The 19380-nt window shown below is 43.9% G+C and overlaps 1 protein-coding gene across 3 annotated transcripts in view; it reads right to left on the reverse strand.

Annotated features, from left to right (window-relative positions):
* ARFGEF3 (ARFGEF family member 3) overlaps window positions 1–19380 on the reverse strand; it is a 155728-nt gene that overhangs the window by 64614 nt on the left and 71734 nt on the right. For all 3 annotated transcript variants that reach the window (XM_066373141.1, XM_066373140.1, XM_066373137.1), the window contains 6 exons: window positions 18732–18774; window positions 16964–17042; window positions 8097–8201; window positions 6910–7240; window positions 1943–2055; window positions 230–1140 (listed from right to left, as the gene is read on the reverse strand). In XM_066373141.1, coding sequence (XP_066229238.1) covers window positions 230–1140; window positions 1943–2055; window positions 6910–7240; window positions 8097–8201; window positions 16964–17042; window positions 18732–18774 — 1582 coding nt within the window. The remainder of the gene's footprint in view (window positions 1–229; window positions 1141–1942; window positions 2056–6909; window positions 7241–8096; window positions 8202–16963; window positions 17043–18731; window positions 18775–19380) is intronic.

Genomic DNA, 19380 nt, shown 5'->3' on the forward strand with positions numbered 1-19380 from the left:
TAGTTTTTGTGAGCAGTACATTTATCACCCTCAAGAGAATATATTCCAGCCATCAATTACCTACTATTCAAACGAACCACCACCAGTAAGTCTGACATTCCTCCACTCTCTTTAAGAAACCCAAAGATTCATTAAGGTGCCTGGAGCACTTCAAACAAGCATGATAGTCATTGCCTGTTAATGACTGCATATTCTCGTGGACTCCACAGCAAATACTGTTCATACCAACCTGAGCAGAAGGTAGAGGCAAAGTTCTGGAGGGCGGAGTCCACCTCTTCCACGCTGGGCAGGGCCAGCAGGCGGGGAAGCAGGCTCTCCAGGGACTGCACGAACAGCCTGGCGCTGTGCTGGTCGGCCTCCTGGTTCTTCAACAGCTTGAGAGACAGAGCCGCGGTCCGCAGGGACCTGTGGCCCAGGCAGTCCCGCGGGGTCTGCTCTTCGTCGGCCAGCGAACAGTTGTCCGACCCGATGTCCGACACGTCGGACCTCCCCGAATCCTTTTCTGCTGCTATGGAGTACTGATCGCAGGAATCGAACTCCGTCCTGGAAAGGTCCTGGTCATCGATGCTAAAATTGCTCTCGCTGTACCGCGACCCGTAGGACCTCATCCTGCAGTCCACCGACAGGAAGTTGGTAATGTCGGGGTACGCCACCGTGTGGCTCCTCTGGACCACGTCCGGCTGGTCTCCGGCGTCCGGCTCGGACCCTTTGCTCAGCGTCTCCTTGCTCTCCTGGCTGGCCGGGGACTTGAGGCCGTTCTTGTGGTGTCTGGAGTGGTCCTCGGGTGTGGTCTGCCCCAGCTCGCCCTCCAGAGTGGTCTGGCCCGTGTCCGTGGTCACGCTGATGCTGATGTCCGGGCTCCTCTCGTTCCCCGACTCCCACGGCGTGTGCTCCGAGGACAGGACCCGCCGCTGCCAGCGGAAGTCGGCCTCGTTGATCTCCATGGAGTCTCGGCTCGACTCGGCCCCGTCCTTCAGCTCCTCCAGGCGCAGGAGCAGCAGCTGGACCTGGCCCTCGCTCAAGCCCTTGCCCTGGCTGAGCTCGTCCAAGGCCCCGAGCAAGGTGCAGGCGCAGGTCACGGCGGCGTAGCAAGCCTCGATGCCACCCTTGATGCACGCTTCCGTCATGCCATCCATGATGCTGAAAGCGTGCAAAGGAGAAAACGCCACCGACACAAGAAATGTTGGAACACGCTCCAAAATGAACAAGAACTGTCAGACTGGTGAACAGGCCCGTATTCAAACTATGTCCTCTAATTTACCTGAAATTAAATGGGCCGCGTGAAAAGGAACTGAAACAAACACTCTGGGGCTGGTGAAGGAGAACCTCCCAGTAAAGCGGCCCACCTTGAATCACGCTATCAGGGTTGGCTGGTTTATTTGGGTACAAACGAAACTCCAGATGGGAGTTTATAATCTTCACCAGGACACGCAATCAGCAGTCTCACCATTGTATTATGTTCAGTTTTCAAACAGAAAATAGTTATAATGACTATGATTATGATAATGTGCACATCTTCTATGGAATAGACATATTCCTAAATAGTTCATGTGAATACAGCTATTACAAATCAAATAATATTTAGTTTTCTAAGGGGAAAAGGAAATCCTACAGCTAAAAGGAATCCTATAACTAAAGGAGGAATCCTATAGTTACTGTAATATAATTTAAAAAGTTTTTCCCTAAAGTAACCCCAATGAATCATTTTTGTACATTTAATTTTGTACACTGGGTTTTTTTGTCAATACAAAAATATGGAAAGTTATTTGATGATAATAAACTGGGATAAAATCTTATATGGCCTGTGTGTATGCTATTAAATATTAACATTTCATATAATGTAGATTCATAACATTTCAAGAATTTCAAAACAAGGTTAAGAGTATTTAGAGAAGCAGCCTTTGCTAAGCAACATAGATGTAAAAAGGAGAATGTATCATACAGTTTGAGAAGATCCAGATGAGACTTTCTTTTTGAAATCGATCTTTTTCTGGATTCGGGTTCAGTAGAGCTGGGTCCTGCCAAATCACACAGACGCTGTGGGCTCCCAAGTAGCTATAATAAAGTAGAAATAATGGAACAGTGACTATTATAAAAAAAAAAGCACAAGGTTTTAAAAACTGATCTAGGTTTTGATGAAGAGTGAACACTGGGTTCCTAGTTCCTCAGTTCCGTACTGGTGGAGATGAGAATTCCTTCTGCCTACTCTCTGCGACAGTTCATGTGTTAGAATGACCTGTTCCTTGAATGTTGGTCTGATTTCTTTCTAAAGCTGTATGGGGTAATTTTTTTCTAATGGAATGGTTTTAACTACTGATTCAATTTCCTTAAAGATAATGGGGCTATTTAGGTCTTCAACATCCTCATGAGACAGCTTTTTAAAGGTTGTGTTGTTTCTTAGGGATTAATTAATTTTATCTAAGTTAACAAATTTACTGGCCTATTTGTCTTAATACTTTCTTTGAAGTTTATAACATCTATAGTTATATGCATTTTTTTTTCATTCTTCTTTTTGTTTGTTTTTATCAATTCTGGAATTTTTTTTATTGCTTTTGCCAGGAGTTTTTTTTTTTTTTTTGGTCTTTTCAGATTCCTAGTATTTTTTACCTTGTTGATCTACTATATTATATTTGCTCTTTATCATATTACTTTCTGTTTTATCCTTGTTTTTCCTCCTTTCTGCTTCCTTTTAATTTAATCTGCTTTTTTTCCCCCAACAACCTAAATTGGAGAATTAGAAGCTATGCACTGAAGTTATACATATCCTTCTGTGTGGTGGATGGCTGCATTTTATAAGTTTTCATGTATAGAATTTTCATAATTGTTCAGTATGGATTTTTTATTTCCATATGGTAGAAGTCTTTATGGAAATTTTCAATTTGAGGCTAAATTAATTCAAGGAAAGATTGGTGACTTAAGTGTATTGGAGTAGATCCCTAGCCCTGTGTTCATTATTTTCAAAGTGAATCACAGTTGCAGGAAAATGTATATTAAGTAGAAAAAGTTATATTTTGAGGGGCACTCTTCTTCCCATTTTTTCATATTTCCTTTTTTACCCCAGAAATTGGGAATTCCTGCTCTTTAGGAGGCAGAGAAATGAAGCTTTTATTTTTTTCTCCACATGCTATTTCTTTGACATTGGAACCCCCTCCCCCAACACACACACACACACACACACACACACACACACTGCCAGGCCTGCGTCTAAGTGAAGTGGCTGCTAGAAAGGTAAGTGCATGTCAGGGGAAATGGAGTGGGAAATACCACTTTTTCTTGGGAGCCATTACATTCTCTAATGTAGCCTTACCAGTAATAGATTAGATTAGATATACTAATTCCCACATTAATCTTGTGTTTATTGCTCAGCTGTTTCCAAATCTAGAAGAAAAGGTGACTGAATCATTAAGCTTCTGAAAAACCTACAACAAATATTTAAAGAGAGGGAAGACGCGTTTAGCGGCAGCTTCTCTGAGTGGGGAGGAGGAGTACGAGCTCAGGGTTGGGTGGCACAGGTCTAATGAGGGGCAGGACATTCCTTCGAAAGCCGAACCATGGGAGAGAGGAGAGGAAGCAAGGTGTACTTTTTGGTTACTGTTCATTTTGGGGAAAGAGGAAACAGAAAAGTAAATATACTTTGAAAAACAAACGGTCCTGCATGTCTTTGATTAATAGGTACCCAGTACACATAGCACTGTAACAAATTACAAAGAGAACAGGAAGTTCAAACTCCAAAAGGCTAAACAAACATCCTGGGTGCCCAGTGGTTCTCTTTGTGTGCATAAACCCAGCACATTTTGGTTTCTAGGTTACCAACCTTCCCAAATCCTGGGTGCTGTCGTATGTAGGTGGAGGCACTGCTTTTCAGAACCCTCTGGACCACATTAGTCTGCTGCACTCATGGGGTCGCGCTGCCTGGACACGCTACTTAGGCTGGTGTCTGAGTCCAGCCCTGCTCTGAGAAATAGCCTTGGCAAACTAGGACAGCTGTGAAGAAGGGGAAAACATAATACCCGTTTCCTTTGCAGCAGTAAGGAAGTTATTTAAAATGCATTTAGACACCTGCATACCCTGTAGGCAAAGTATTTATATAGCATCCAGGCATCATGGGGCTCTACTGTGGGCAGCAACAAGCTCAGTGCCTGTCAACTCCGAGGGGGAAAGAAAGTTTGCTGCTGCTTACAAAATGCCCTCTTTGCAGGTAGTCTGTCTTCACGTCCATCCGTCACCATCAAAAATATATTAAATGCTTATTCTGATTCAAGTACTACAGCGCCAAGTATCAGGGGAAACATAGAAAAGCAACAGAATATATTTAGGAGATGAGAAGTTTGTTCCATGTGGACCTGTGACACAGTTTGCTGCCACCTGTAGTTTGTTGTAAGTTGTCATTGGTGAGATGGGATCTTAAGCAGAGCAAATCAGTGGTCTGAGGAAGCAAAGCCATGAAGAAGAGGATCTTGAGAGCAAAGATGCAGCTGTATTTAGATGAGCTGGGTTCATGTTTTAACTCTACAGGAACTTGGAGCAAGTACCAACTTCTCATAGAGCCTCACTTCTCCATCTGGAAACGGGGCACATTTTCTTCCTAGGGGAGACTGTAAATGAGCTAAGGTGAGGTGCCAGCAGTGCCTAGCTATGGTAATCAACCGCTCAGCTAAGCGGAAGTGGCCAACAAGAGCAGGGGAGGGCGAGTGTGAAAAGAGGCAGGAAGCTGGGAATTGAACAGAGGAGGGCCGGTCAGATGGAACAAGGGGGATTCTGGGAAAAGATGGGAAATGAGAATGAACACAGAACAGCCTAGAAACTGGGAAGAGTAGTTCAAACTTGAGAGATAATAAGGAACCATTGGAGAATGAAAAAACTGTCAACAATGGTGATTTATGAACCTAAGTCTAGAAAGACAAAAGAAAGGCAGCAGCAGGAGATAGAGAGACTTTCTAGAACTGGCACGCTGCTCTGGGCAGGAGATAACGAGACTTTCTAGAACTGGCACGCTGCTCTGGGCAGGAGATAAAGAGACTTTCTAGAACTGGCACGCTGCTCTGGGCAGGAGGTAACGAGGACCAGCTCTTTCCAGTCTCCATGTTTGGTTTTTCTCTTCCTTAGGGTAGCAATCAGGACACCAAATATTTGTTTAGCACTTTGTACCTACAACATACTTATACAAACTTCATATTTTGAACTTGCACCCTTTGCATATTACTATGATGTAAGAATGAAAAAACTGTAAGTTCAGAGCTAGATGATTCAGCTACTATAATGTAGCTGGTAAGTGGCTGAGAGAGGATTCAAACCCTGACTCCTACGCTGAGGCTTATGAAAGGAGGACTGAGCTGGCCAGGCAAAGGAGCTCCTACAATCATCTGCAGTGCAATGTCAAAGCCAAGCCCAGTAGTAAGTGTGGTGCAGGAAAGAACCATAGGTCTAGGTCTAGGCTCAGAGAGACCAGGGTTTGTACCATTTCTCTCTCTCTTTGTGACCTTAGGCAAATCATTTAACCCTTTGAAGACTCAGTTTCTTTGTGGGGGGAGAATGTCTTTTTCCTGACGTCGTGTTTCTATGAGGAGGCACATCCAATGGAACAAAATTCTGGGCCTCTCTCCTCTCTTTCTCTCACTTCCTCCCAGTGGAGGAGGAGCTGAGCATGACTCTTTCTTTTCCTTAAAGATCTGTCTATTCAGAAAAAGTTCACTTCTCCCACCCAGGTGACAAGCTTAACAGGCAGGGCTGAGTCCCCAGGGGAGGGCCACTGCTGTTTGGGTGGTGACAAAGTAGTCTAGTCTCACCCGCCCCCCAAACTGTACTGTGTTCACCAACCTAGTCGGGATTGGTTACTCAAGTGACCCTTCGATCTCCACTGCCTACAGAGATGGTATTCAAGGTCGCAAAGTTATCATGAATATTAAAGCTCATGTCTGTGAAGTGCCTGGCATACAGTAGGTAAGAGAAATGTGTTTATTATTGTGTGCTCACAGATTTTCTTCACCTGCAATGAATACTGGCTTGCTTTTTTATTTCTAGAAACATTGGGTCAGAACTTTCCATCATTCATGACAGTCATATCTCATTAAAACACCACCACGAAGCATTTCAAATTGAGCTTTTTAGAAATGGTGAGTAGCAAATATTGCTTAAAATAAATGAATCATGAACAAGGGAATTTTTTTATCCTGTTGTTTTTGATGCTAGGCACCCAAAAGCGTCTGTAATTTGCCCTTCACAAACAAGTTTGCAAACACAAAAAAATGTTGATCACTTTTTTTTTTTTTGGTTGACAGAAAGCGGAGAAATCCTTGTCTAAAGTACCTTGAAAACAACCCCCAGTCCTCCTCAAAACCAAGAAGAGGCACGCTGGGAGGGCCGGGGCCAGCTGAGCAAACTTGACATTCTGGCTGGGGTCATGATGCTTGGGAGACACGAGGCCTAGACAGGGAGGGGGCAGAGGGCTCCCTTCTACTAATCAGAGGTTAGCAATGCTCTTTTCTGGGTTATGTACAACCTGAGTATAAAGTTTTGAAATCCAGTTTAGGCAAAGGTGAGTAGTTACATATATCTGTGCAAACAGCACCTAACGGGACAGAAGGACATCTTAGCCCAAAGCCCAGTCAGATATATGCAGCTTAAATATTAAATGGCTCTGTACCTGCAAGCACTTATCAACAACTCTCCTGACGCCGGCTCCCAACACACACACACATATGCACGTGTGCACCACACACACACACACACACACACGCACACACACACACACACCTCAACCCTAAAGAGACTATCTGTTACTGGATATAGTGTGGTAGCAGTTAAGCTCTAACAGGTGATGGCAACACATTTTCTGACTGCCTCCTGCTTATAAAACAGTGTGCTCAGTCCGCCGGGCAGGCGCGGTGGTGTTCTTCAGTGCATCCCTACCTCTTTCATTACTTTGATGGCTTCCACCCGGTGCTGGGGCGGGGGGTAGAGCAGCATGCGGTGATACAGGGACTGGAGCACGGGCTTCATGGAGTCCACCGACCCCACCAGCCGGACCAGCTCTGCTGCGATGTAGTAGATGGTCCGAGCCACGGGCCCGCTCAGGGCAGGCGCGGTGGAGGAACAGCCGGAGCCCCGGCCGTGGTCAGAGACTCCTGGGGACGCCGAGTCCGACTCCATGCTGACACCTGTGCTGCTGTGAGCAGAGGTGATGGTTTTGTCATGAACTGGATTTCCCAGGATCACAATGAGAGCAGGGCAAAGGTTTTTCCTGGGAAGAGAGGGGGAGAAAAAAATGCTTCAGGATAAGCCGAAGGATAAATGTGAATACTACCCCTAGTGCAAAGACCAGATGCTACTACACAAGGGACTGTCAGTGTTGGGTTCTTTACGGCTGCCTTTTCTGGCTATGACCAGCCCCAGTTTGCTGTGTTTCTCCATCATTTCCGGGTGTATGAATAAAATACTTTATTTCATAAGTCAAGCTAGGGTTAACCAAATATCAAAAGAAACATCAGGAAAACAGACCTATGTCAAGAAATTGACTCAAAATGGGAACTGGCTCAGTTATAAAGTTTCATTTTACTATAAGTAACAAAGTTATTTTGAGAAGTTAATTTAAAATTCTGACACACATCATTCAGTCCTCCTGGTGTCTAAGCCCAGGAACCCAGAGCGACTGAGTCACTGGCTGCCTGCAGGCCCTGTCACTCGTGTGAATCTCTGACTGCGACTAAGTGACTGGTATTCAGGCTGAGGTGGAGAATGTACTCGGCACGGCTAAGAATAACGTTCACTGTCTCTGGCCCCTCACCCCCTATAACTTTATAGAGCCTTTACATGTTTTTACAGCAAATGAATGACCTAGAAAATATTAATCCTTTCCTCATTTCTGACTGTTAGGATCCTTTGATGTAAACAAATGCAAGAGGGTTTTGGAAGCCTGTTCTATCCCAGTAATTGTCAGTTTCTCTCTGGTGCATGTTAGCAAAGCATCTTGCCCTCGGAAACATTTACAGACAGATGGAATGGCGGGTGGGTCACGGCTGCTGTGGGAAGGGGCCCACCACCACAATGGCGGGAGGAGCGAGCCCGGTGGCTGGTGGGGACACCGGGAGTGTGCTCACCAGATCAGGTCGGTGAAGCCTCTGTGCAGGTGCATGCAGGACGAGGAGCTGCTGAGCACGGACAGAATACACTCCAGGTATAGAAGCTGCAGCTGCTGACTATCGCTGCGGAAGAAAAGGCCCGGTTAACAGATGTGATACATGGAAAATGCCTGGGAAAATGTGAGGCATTACAGAAATGTTCATTTTGGGAGAGGGGGTTAGTGTTATGGGTTGAATCCTGTTTCCCACCCCAAATTTTTTTATTTTGAAGTCCTAATCCCTGGTATCTCAGGATGTGATCTTACTTGGAGACAGGGTCATTACATAGGTAAGCGAGGCCATTAGAGTGGGTCCAAATCCAGTATGACTGGTGTCCTTATAAAACGAAGAAATTTTGACACAGAGACATACAAGGGAAGATAATGTGAGGAGACACAGGAAGAAGGTGGCCATAAAGAAGCCAAGAAGAGAGGCTTGGAATAGATCCTTCCTTCGCCCTGAGAAGGAACTGGCTCTGCTGACGTCTTGATCTCAGATGCTAGCCTCCGACCGAAAATCAGAGACGATAAGTTTGTTTCTTTTAAGCCACCTGGTTTGTGGTACTTTGTTATGGTAGCCCTAGAAATGAATAGTTAGGGTGATTTTTAAAAAAAATTAATGAAGTTTATTTTTAGAACTATTTTCAATTTACAGAAAAACTGAGCATGAAATAAAGTTATCATATTTTACTCAGCCTTACACATGGTTTATCCTGTTATTTTTTTTCTTTTTCTTTTTTTTTTTTTTTTGTATTTTTCCGAAGCTGGAAATGGGGAGGCAGTCAGACAGACCCCCTCATGCACCCGACCGGGATCCACATGGCATGCCCACCAGGGGGTGATGCTCTGCCCATCCTGGGCGTTGCTCTGCTGCAACCAGAGCCATTCTAGCGCCTGAGGCAGAGGCCATGGAGCCATCCTCAGCGCCCGGGCCAACTTTGCTCCAATGGAGCCTTAGCTGCGGGAGGCGTAGAGAGAGACAGAGAGGAAGGAGAGGGGGAGGGGTGGAGAAGCAGATGGGCGCTTCTCCTGTGTGCCCTGGCCGGGAATCAAACCCAGGACTCCTGCATGCCAGGCTGATGCTCTACCACTGAGCCAACCTGCCAGGGCCTATCCTTTTATTAACATCTTGTATTGGTATGGGAAGTTTGCTACCATTAATGAACAAAAATTGATATATTATTGAAAAGATACATTGAAAAGTTCCACAGATTATTCAAAAATGCCAATTCTTAGTATGTTCAACTGTGTAAATCTTTCAAAAGAGCACTTGCCACATTATTTTTAAAATGGTCAGTGCTTTATGAACTTGCACCTGACTTTTCTTCTTTATTTTTTGAAGGCAACATGATTTTTCAATGGGCAAATTATCTTCCTCAGAGTTATTGCCTACTCAACGGTCCAGATGAAAAAAATAAAAACCAGATAACTTTATGGGATGCACATTCTTACATCCAGATTAAGTTATTGCCCAACCTACAAGACTTAAGTCAGAAACAAGTTAATGTTCAGGAAACCTTGACTACAAATATACAGTAAATACCTTTAAGAGAATTCATTCAGAAATCCTAAATAGAATGGAAATGTTAGGAAAAAGAGACACTATTTTAAAAAATATTTTTTGTTATCTCTCTTTTCTACTGATTTAAAGAAAATAAATATTGCCCTTTACCCGAAAAGCTTAATTCCTTCAAGTCGACTCCCAGGAGAAGGGGGGCAAAAAGAACGGGAAAGACCAGAGACAGGCAGACGAGAAAGTTGACAGAGAAAGGAAGAGAATACCGGACTGCCCCAAAGCCCAGAGGTTACATCCATACCACTGCCAAACTGAGAAAGGGTAAGATGGGGGTTGAGGGCCCCTCATTGAAGTGCTATCTTAAAGACCTTGGTGATAGGGCTTGGTGAAACTGATATTATGCTTTAAAGCAAGTTGGCGAGCTATACCCCGAAGGGCAAAATCCTGCCATGGCCTGTGAACTAAGAGATTTTTTACATTTCTAAAGGTTTGTAAAACAAAATCAAACCAAATCAAAAGTGCACAGGAGACAGAGAGAGCAGGTGGCCCTTTACAGAAAAGGTTTGCTGTCTCATAGATCTCCCTTGTCCAGAGAGATCAGTAAAATAATTAAAATAATGCCATTATTTTGAAAAAGAGAATTCCACTTTTATTTGGATGTTCTCTACAACACCCTCTGAGGGTGGAGGAAGACAGAGGTCAAGACTGAGTGTCCACAATAATTATTCCTCTTTGCCAAGAGGAAAGTTGTGGTTGGGGAAGAATAAGACAGACAACATGTGATTAGCCACTTCAGCTGGGAAGAGACTTTCCATGTCTGTACACCTACACCCACAGCTTCCCTACACTTTTGAACAAAACGTAGTTCCTGACCAGAAACATCACATGCTTCCTTCATGTGGGACTAGAGATAGGAACACAAAACACTGTGCAGGAAGAGCTATAAATGAATGATCTAATACAAGGTTCTACAAGAGCATATAGAAGTGACATCTGACTGTCCTTAGAAAGATTCAGAAAGAATTTCCAAAAGAAATTCAGAAAGAATTTCAGAAAGAAATGTACCTCAGTCGAGACCTAAAGTTCAAATAGGAGCCTCACAGGAGGTGTTGGGGGAGGGTGGGATGGGATGGGGAGGTTTGTGGTTGGAGTACAGCATGTGAGGATGTCATCAGCAGGATGAGGGGCTGGACTGGTGGGCAGGGGACAGGTCAGGAGAGCTCTTGCAGGCCATGCTGAGATGGCTGGACTTTATTTTGCAAGTAGAAGGGCGACATGACCAGATTCATATTTCAAAACGACCATTCTGGATGCTGTACAAATTAGCAGACCGGAGAGGACAACACAGAAAGGCCACACCACCAATTATAAACCACATTTTGAAAAATCAGTTCTGAAAAGACTGCCTTTGCTACACTCCCAGGCTAATCTTTCTGACCAATTGCCTGACTCATTATTTTAAAAAGTCATTATTAAATGCCCCTATTCAAAACTATCTCTTTATCTCTTAACGGTCAGACTAGCATCACAAAACTAAAATAATTATATAGACAATAAAGATTCTCAACTCCCGGAATCACTAGAAATAAACCTATAGAAAAACCTCTGAGCAGTCAAGGTTCCTAGGAGTATCTGCAAAGTGTGCCAGGCAACCCCCAGGCATCGAAATGGATGAGGGGGAGAACGCATTGTCAAGGTAACTGGCCCAGGAGTCTCCTTGGAGACCGACCGTGGCAGCCTTCCTGTGGGTTGCAGCAGTCTGGAGAAACAGGTGCTCATGACTTTACATGAGTCATGTCATGTAGAGGAGCTGTTTGAAATGTAAGCACCGTCCGTGCATGCCTCTCACCAGACACACTCAGGCATGTGCCCAGTGCACGCATGTGTGTTTCATTTCTGTCTCACTGTGGACAGACGAGTATGTGGAAGCACAAGGCAGAAGGGAGCCTAGAAACCAGCCAACCCTTTCAAAACACAGTAGGGAAAATCTGTCTACTACAAGGGGTGTGAGTCACTTTGCCTGGCCTTTTGTGTGAGCATTTCGTGGCTGGCAGGCTGAGTATCTGCTGGTCTCATTTTCGGCTCATCTCTGAATTTCTTCCCAAGCACATGACCCAGGAAGAACAGCTCCGGGGAGTGGACCGGGGCGTGAGGGCTCAGCGGCTGCCCGTCCTGACGAGGCTTCTGCCTTCTGCCGACACAACTGGGCGGCACGTTCTCGGTCTCTGGAGTTCCTAGAATTTTGTTTACTTTCAAACCATTTTCCAGGGGTCCCCAAACTTTTTACACAGGGGGCCAGTTCACTGTCCCTCAGACCGTTGGAGGGCCGCCACATACAGTGCTCCTCTCACTGACCACCAATGAAAGAGGTGCCCCTTCTGGAAGTGCGGCAGGGGCTGGATAAATGGCCTCAGAGGGCCGCATGTGGCCCGCAGGCCGTAGTTTGGGGACGCCTGATTTTGACTTTGCTTCCCTTAAAAACAGTTCAAATTCAGTTAGAAGGAGGAGAGAGGGATCAAGTAAGCGGTGGAATGGAATTAGAACACTCAAGATGAACACTTAAATTTGCCTCGTTGACGCCAAGACTGCTTTGGCACAGGACCCTCCCTGACAGTCTGTGCTGGGGGGAGAGGGTGGTGAGGAACGAACAAGGAGAGAGTGAAGGAATATCTTCCTCTGCCCAGTTATCCTTCCAAAAATTCCTTAAACATCATGTAACTCAACTTGCCTAATACAGAATTCTATTAATACCGTATCCCCAAGGCACGTGAAGTTATTCTGAGTACTTGAATGCATTTTCTGGAACCTCCTGACAGGCTGAACATCTCATGAATGCATACCCCGACAGAGCTAAAGCCTTATGAGGTCTTTGAGCATATGTTTCGAAATGCTTGCTGAGCGACGTACTGACCATAGCGTGATTTCAGAGGAAGAAAACATTTAGACAGTAAAAGAGGTGTCCAATTTAGCTAACAAAACTACCAGGTGTTAAGCAAGTAAAATCAGAAAACAATTGTCAAAGGTGTGCTAACTTTTTTTTTTTTTTTTTCTCTTTTTTTTTTTTTTTTTTTGTATTTATCCGAAGCTGGAAATGGGGAGAGATAGTCAGACAGACTCCCGCATGCGCCCGACCGGGATCCACCCGGCACGCCCACCAGGGGCGATGCTCTGCCCACCAGGGGGCGATGCTCTGCCCCTCCAGGGCGTCACTCTGCCGCGACCAGAGCCACTCTAGCGCCTGGGGCAGAGGCCAAGGAGCCATCCCCAGCGCCTGGGCCATCTTTGCTCCAATGGAGCCTTGGCTGCAGGAGGGGAAGAGAGAGACAGAGAGGAAGGAGGGGGTGGGGGTGGAGAAGCAAATGGGCGCTTCTCCTATGTGCCCTGGCCGGGAATCAAACCCGGGTCCCCCGCACGCCAGGCCGACGCTCTACCGCTGAGCCAACCAGCCAGGGCCGGTATGCTAACTTTAACAAGGAGAATGAACATGAACAGAACCACCAGAGTGACAGCAGCCAAGGGCGTGGTACCTCCTGACCAGGTGGACTTAAAGGTCTCCTATTGAAGCCATATTAAGTATGCTGTACCCCCAGCTTCTTTAACCACAGAACCCCAATGTTCAGGTAATGGAATCATGAAGGGAAAGACCAGATTCAAACAAGGGGAACAGCATCTAGAGGCAGAATTACTGGAGAAGTGCATTGAAAAACCAAGCAAGGTGGTGAGAATCCTATAGAAACTATTAAGCTGTATGCAACAATACACCTTAAGGAGTTTGACCCAGTGTCCAATCAGAAACCCTAGAAACATACCTACATGTCACATGAGTTATTTCCCCCATTTATAGCCAATCCTTAAGTCATGTAGTTCAGAAACTATTCTTTTTTTAGTGACTGATAGAAGTCTATGACCTTTAGTTTACAATCTGTGTATGTGTGCATCTGCAGTGAATGCTTGTGCAATGTCTTTTCCTAACAATTTACAGTCAAATTTCTGACTGCATCATAAACTAGAGTTAGCACTGGCAACACAGAAAGTAAATGAGTCATTTTAGAGCTAATCTTTATCAAGGCGTTACTACATGCGAGGCACTGCACAGTTAAAGTATTCCACTTACACCAGTACTTTTTAGAAGATACCAACAATGAATGTTTATAGTAATTACAACAGGCATAAACTTCAACTGGCCCAGGTACACCAGCTCATATGGTCACTCCGTAGATGGGGGTCCCTGTAGCTGATGGTAGGGCCATTCAGGTTTTAAAGAACCATGAACTCACAGTCCTTACTGGACCTAGCTAAAGACTATTTCTCGACTAACCAACAAAGATATATTTTAAATTTATTATGTGTATACCCATAGACTCATTCTGACTTATTCTGATGGCATAATTATTATGAGCTCCCCAACTTTTCTAATACTTAAAAACTTCAGTTTTCTCTTAGTAAACTACTCAGAAAAATATATGTTTAGCTTATTGGTTTTCCCTTGCCTGCAGAGTTGTGAACGCAGCCTTCATGTTTTTCAAAGTTTTACTGGTCTTTGTTTTATTCCCGAATAATGCTGAGACCTGAGGGGGTGGAGGAGAGGTGGGGTAGGGAAGAAGCATCCCCGACAGCTGCCATCCGTAAGCCATCAGCCAGCTGCGGTGCTCCGCTGGGAACATAAACCATTTCACAGAATGTTAATGCATCACATGAGGTCTCTCCATGATGGAGGTAGACCACGATGAAAGCCAATCAATAATCATGTCTGAGCAGAGACTTAAAAAAACTCTGCACGACCACAAAAATGACCAAATATCATCTTTCTCCGTGAGTGACTCCTGCTGTTTTCCAATGACAGCTCTATCCCTTGAAACAAACAAACAAACAAAGATGCCCAATGTTAGGATTTTCTCCACTTTCTGACGGCAACCAATCCTTGGACAGATCCTCCCTTCTTAACCCACCCCAGCTCACCTAACTGAAGTCCAAGCTCTATAACAGGCCCTCCTAGCTCTGTTACTGAACACCCCATGGCTTTCCATAGTGTGCAGGCCCCTTCACTACCAGTTAATAAACCTGACTCTGTTAACCTCAAGTGTTCCTGGTGATCTTTGGCTGTTGGGATCATCAGTTTTTCAAGGGAGTTCTTTCATCTGATCCTTATGAAAACCTCAATAAATTATATGTTACTAAATTATATTACATAAAACATTATATAATAATTATAATAATAAATATTATCTTATAGTAAACATAAGCTTAGTGTAGTTGAGATCTTTGCTCAAAGTCAAGAGTCAATAAATGGCAGAACAGAAGTTTTACCCAACTAATCCAAGAAAGACAATACAACTGAGCCAGGAGCAAATACCCCACACACGATTACAGTTTAGGAGGAAACAAGCCAATGATAGTCACGTTCCAGCTCTGATGTATCAGCTGGCTCTGCTACAATGGAGAGGTCTGGGCAGGGTGGAGAGAAGCACTAGAAGAGATTTAAAAACCCTGGTCACCGATAAGTGAAGTGCAGGTATACCTATCCCAGCCAGGAGGGTGATTACAATCCTACACGATGGGCATACCTTGGAACTGTCTCAAGAAAATCAGGTCACATGGGGGCCCTACAGGTGGGGCCACTATAGTTGGTGTTAGAGCTCTCAGGTTAGAGTAATAATCTGAGTCCCACCCTACTGCTCCAACTCTCTATGGTCAGAAAGGACGGGAACCTGAGCAGGGTCCAGGAGGATCCATTTCCATCCCATGTGCTGTTAGATGCATCCCTCCTGAGGGAAAATAACGCCCAGACCCACAGCCTGCCTAGGATCCAAGGGCATAAACAACATGAGGGTTGTGAGGAGAGTTAAATGCTATCTATTTCTTTTTGGTTCATACTACCTGCATAGTAAATCAGTCTCTTCATTTTTTATTTTATTTTTTTTATTTTTCCAAAGTTAGAAGCGGGGAGGCAATCAGACTCCCACATGTGCCTGACTGGGATCCACCCGGATGCCCACCAGGGGGCGATGCTCTGCCCCTCTGGGGCATTGCTCCGTTGTGGCCAGAGCCATTCTAGAGCCTGAGGTGGAGGCCATGGAGCCATCCTCTGTGCCTGGGCCAACTTTGTTCCAATGGAGCCTTGGCTGCGGGAGGGGAAGAGAGAGATAGAGAGGAAGGAGAGGGGGAGGGGTGGAGAAGCAGATGGGTGTTTCTCCTGTGTTCCCTGGCCAGGAATCAAACCTGGGACTTCCACACGCCGCGCTGATGCTCTGCTGCTGAGCCAACTGGCCAGGGTCTCTCTTCATTTTTTAAGGGCTTGATATTGAAAGCTTAATTTGATCAAAATATACAGGTAATCTGGAGGAATGCTAGATCAACTGATATAGGAACCAAATGACTACAACTTTTAAGAATAGTTCTAAGCGAAGTTTAAAAGTAATCCTGAGTTTATGAAAAAACAAAACCAAGACCAATCAATAACAAAAGCCACTTTCTGCAATGTTTCTAGCAAAGTGAGAGAGAGACCTCACTCCTATTTGCCACTAGAGTATTTTTCCTATTACTGTGTACAAAACTCTACAAGTAGAAGTTTTCTAAATTATCAAATGTTCTTGTTACCAGTGAAAGGTAGTTTAATGCTTTTCATAACTCAAAGGGCACTTCACAATCTTACTGTGTTGTAGAATTTTGCAATTAACACACATGCAGCCAAAGAGACTTTCACCTCATCTTGGAAAGTCTGGTCTTTTTATATTTGGCTTTACTATAGATGCGTACATTATCTTATTAACTTACTGCATGGAGAGTTGGACCAGTGACCTCACTGAAATGCACTAACATCACTGAGTAAAATAGCATAAAAAATGATAAGTATATAAAAGTCAGAGTAACGTGTTCTATTTAAAGAAAAGAACGTGAGCTCAGAGGCTCTGGAAATGTTTGAAAAAAAAAATAGAAAAAGACTAGACAATCTAACTCTGCCATTTAACAGAGGAGAAAGGTGCAACAGTTCGATGAGAAGACTTGCAGCTGGGACATGTCCGTGTTAGGACTGGCCTTCACATCAGCTACCTCTTAGCCAACATCCTTTCCATTCAGATCCATGCTTCAGGAACTAACTCTTCTTTGCAAGGTATTGTTTTCCCATTTTCTCATCAGAAAAATTATAGCCATCAGTAACAGTATTGGGTAATGGAGGCTTGCCTAAGGTTGCTGAATTTATTTTTCAGAAATGAATGCCGATGGGAGGAACTGCTGTCCCTGTACTCAGCCATTTTGCATGAAGTCACAGACACAAGTTATTTCAGGAGTAGATCGGTAGTGGACAGAGCACCGATGCTGACGGCACTTACTTGATGGTGGCTTGCAGCTTCTCACACAGAACAGTGAGCACAGAGACAAGGTCGTCGCACAGGGCCTCTACTGTTGACCCTTCAAACAGAGGAGTTAAAGACATTAGACATCAGCAGGGGCACTAGGTGCTCCCATTACAGTCCTTCCCACCCTCCTGTTCTGATGTGTTCAGGACTGAAGAGATGATTTTCAGACGCTGAGCTTTCCTTCGGCCACCAAAATGTAATGTATTTTAAATATAGTAATTCCTTCTAAAATCAAACACTCAAAAGATAGTCCAGAAAACGAAATAATAGATTGTGTCCTATAAAATTCATTCACACTTAATGAAAGAATATTTGGTTAAGACACAACACAAATGACAATGATTTTCTTATTATTATAGTTAGGCCTGTAGACTATACAAGTAACCCTATTCTGACCTCTTGGCTTTCTGAGCAGAATTGTATCCCAAAGAGATAAAATATGGCAGAATGGAAGAAAGCGGGCTTATCAAACTAGAGAGCTAAAGAAAGTCGGCAATTTGGTCACCATCTTTACCCATGTTATATGTCCAGCATCCAGCACATGGTCTTAATAGAGCAATAGCAAATGTCAGAAAATAAATGAAAGTAAAAACATGTTCATGTCCAGAAACTAGCAACAAGACTCCCACAGAAGCACTAGAGTATACTGGGAGAAGGCTGACATTTGGGATCTGCTTAAGTACAGGTCCACCTTACTGATTGCATGAGCTGAGGTAAACTTCAGTTTTCCTTTGGCTAAATGAGATAACTAATACCAACTACACAGAATAATTGGGCCAGGTGAAGTAACAAGTGGAAACATTTGTTTTTTTTTATTAATAAAAACCTGTAAAGATCTACACATGTGGCTAAGTATTGGACAAATGTATAAATGAATTAATGAATAACCATAAAGTTAAGGAAGATGGAGGAAAAAATGGCGAGAGTGTAAGAGAGAAAATAGAGTAATTGGAAGATGGCAGGAAAGAGAGAAATGGTTGATCCTCAGAATTTATGGTCTAAAATTCAGGGAAAAAATGAGAAAGGGGAAGATACAATGATAAAACATGGTTCAAAATAAATAAAACCCGTAAGTAGTCCTTAAACTCAATTTTAGATAAATTTCCAATGAATCCATCAATTTTTCACTAATATATAGTTTTGACTCAACGTTCCAGGTTGATGCTTGATCCACTGCGCCACTACAGGTCAGGCTACCAAACATTTTCTTAAAAAATCAAACTGCTTGTTAGTTATAGTGGATCTCCATGTTTTCTTTTCCGGTAGGTCAGAATGAAAGTTCCTTCACTTGATTTCTGTCCTTCTGCAAGATTCCTTGTGAGATGACTTTTTTTTTTTTTTCTTCAATAAACTGGTACTTCACAAACACACTCTGGCCCAATAGCACTTTGTACCAATCCGGTTTCTACAACCCTCTAACCAATTCTCATTTTAACAATGAAAAAAACTCTGATTTCACAAAGAACAAAGTAACTAAAACACCAGCCCCAACAGGAAAATCTGAAGAGTTAAATTCTCTCACACAGTTGGAACAGAATAGGTGTGGTGGCACAGGTGTGCAGGAGCAGGAGGAAGACAACAGCTGGTTAAATCATACCACATGAGGCTAAGCTAAACAGTAACTCCAAGGAGAGTGGTGAGCTGTCCCGAGACTCGTCCCTACACCCCCAACACCAAGGACTCAGAAAGCATTCTAATACCCGCTTTTTAAAATGAACTAGCAAAAAATTAAATTCAATACCTTGATTCCTGAATTCCTGTGGGACATCTGGGTTTTCAATTATCTAGTCAGGGAAACACACATACAGGACAATTAGTAGATTCAAGCAAAAAAAAAAAATCCTGACCCTTAAACAATGGAAAATTCTTGGAAACATAATGTCATTTTGAGAGCTCTGGGCTCAGCTAACTCACCTAAGTTCACCCTCCAGGTCTGTATAGCATTTCATTATTCACGGTACTTATGAAAATATATGTCTGGAACTGAGCGTATTGGTTGCAAAACTAATTCAAGAGCCCACAGCCTCCCTGGAAGTTCAAGCTCTGTGGTACACTTCATCATTCCAGGGTGCTGAGCTACCTGGGTGCAATACCCACCTCAATAGCTGAGTTACCTTTGCACGGATAATATTTCCCAAGGTCACTGACTACACTCTGGTACCTAAGCAATACAGACTCTCAGTCATAGAAGAACCAGGCTTCTGGACTTCAAAATCCAGGTGCAGAGATGACGGGTTCCTATTTGATGGGGAGCATACTAACTTCCAACTGTCTGACCAGACCCAGCAATCTAGGCTGTTGCTTGGGAGATCCACAACTATCAGGGTAGAGAGAAGACCGTGAAGAAAGGGAGAATAAAAAGGGAAAGATATTTACAAATAGTTGGACTA

The sequence above is a fragment of the Saccopteryx leptura genome, chromosome 3, assembly GCF_036850995.1.
Source record: "Saccopteryx leptura isolate mSacLep1 chromosome 3, mSacLep1_pri_phased_curated, whole genome shotgun sequence".
Lineage (NCBI taxonomy): Eukaryota > Metazoa > Chordata > Mammalia > Chiroptera > Emballonuridae > Saccopteryx > Saccopteryx leptura.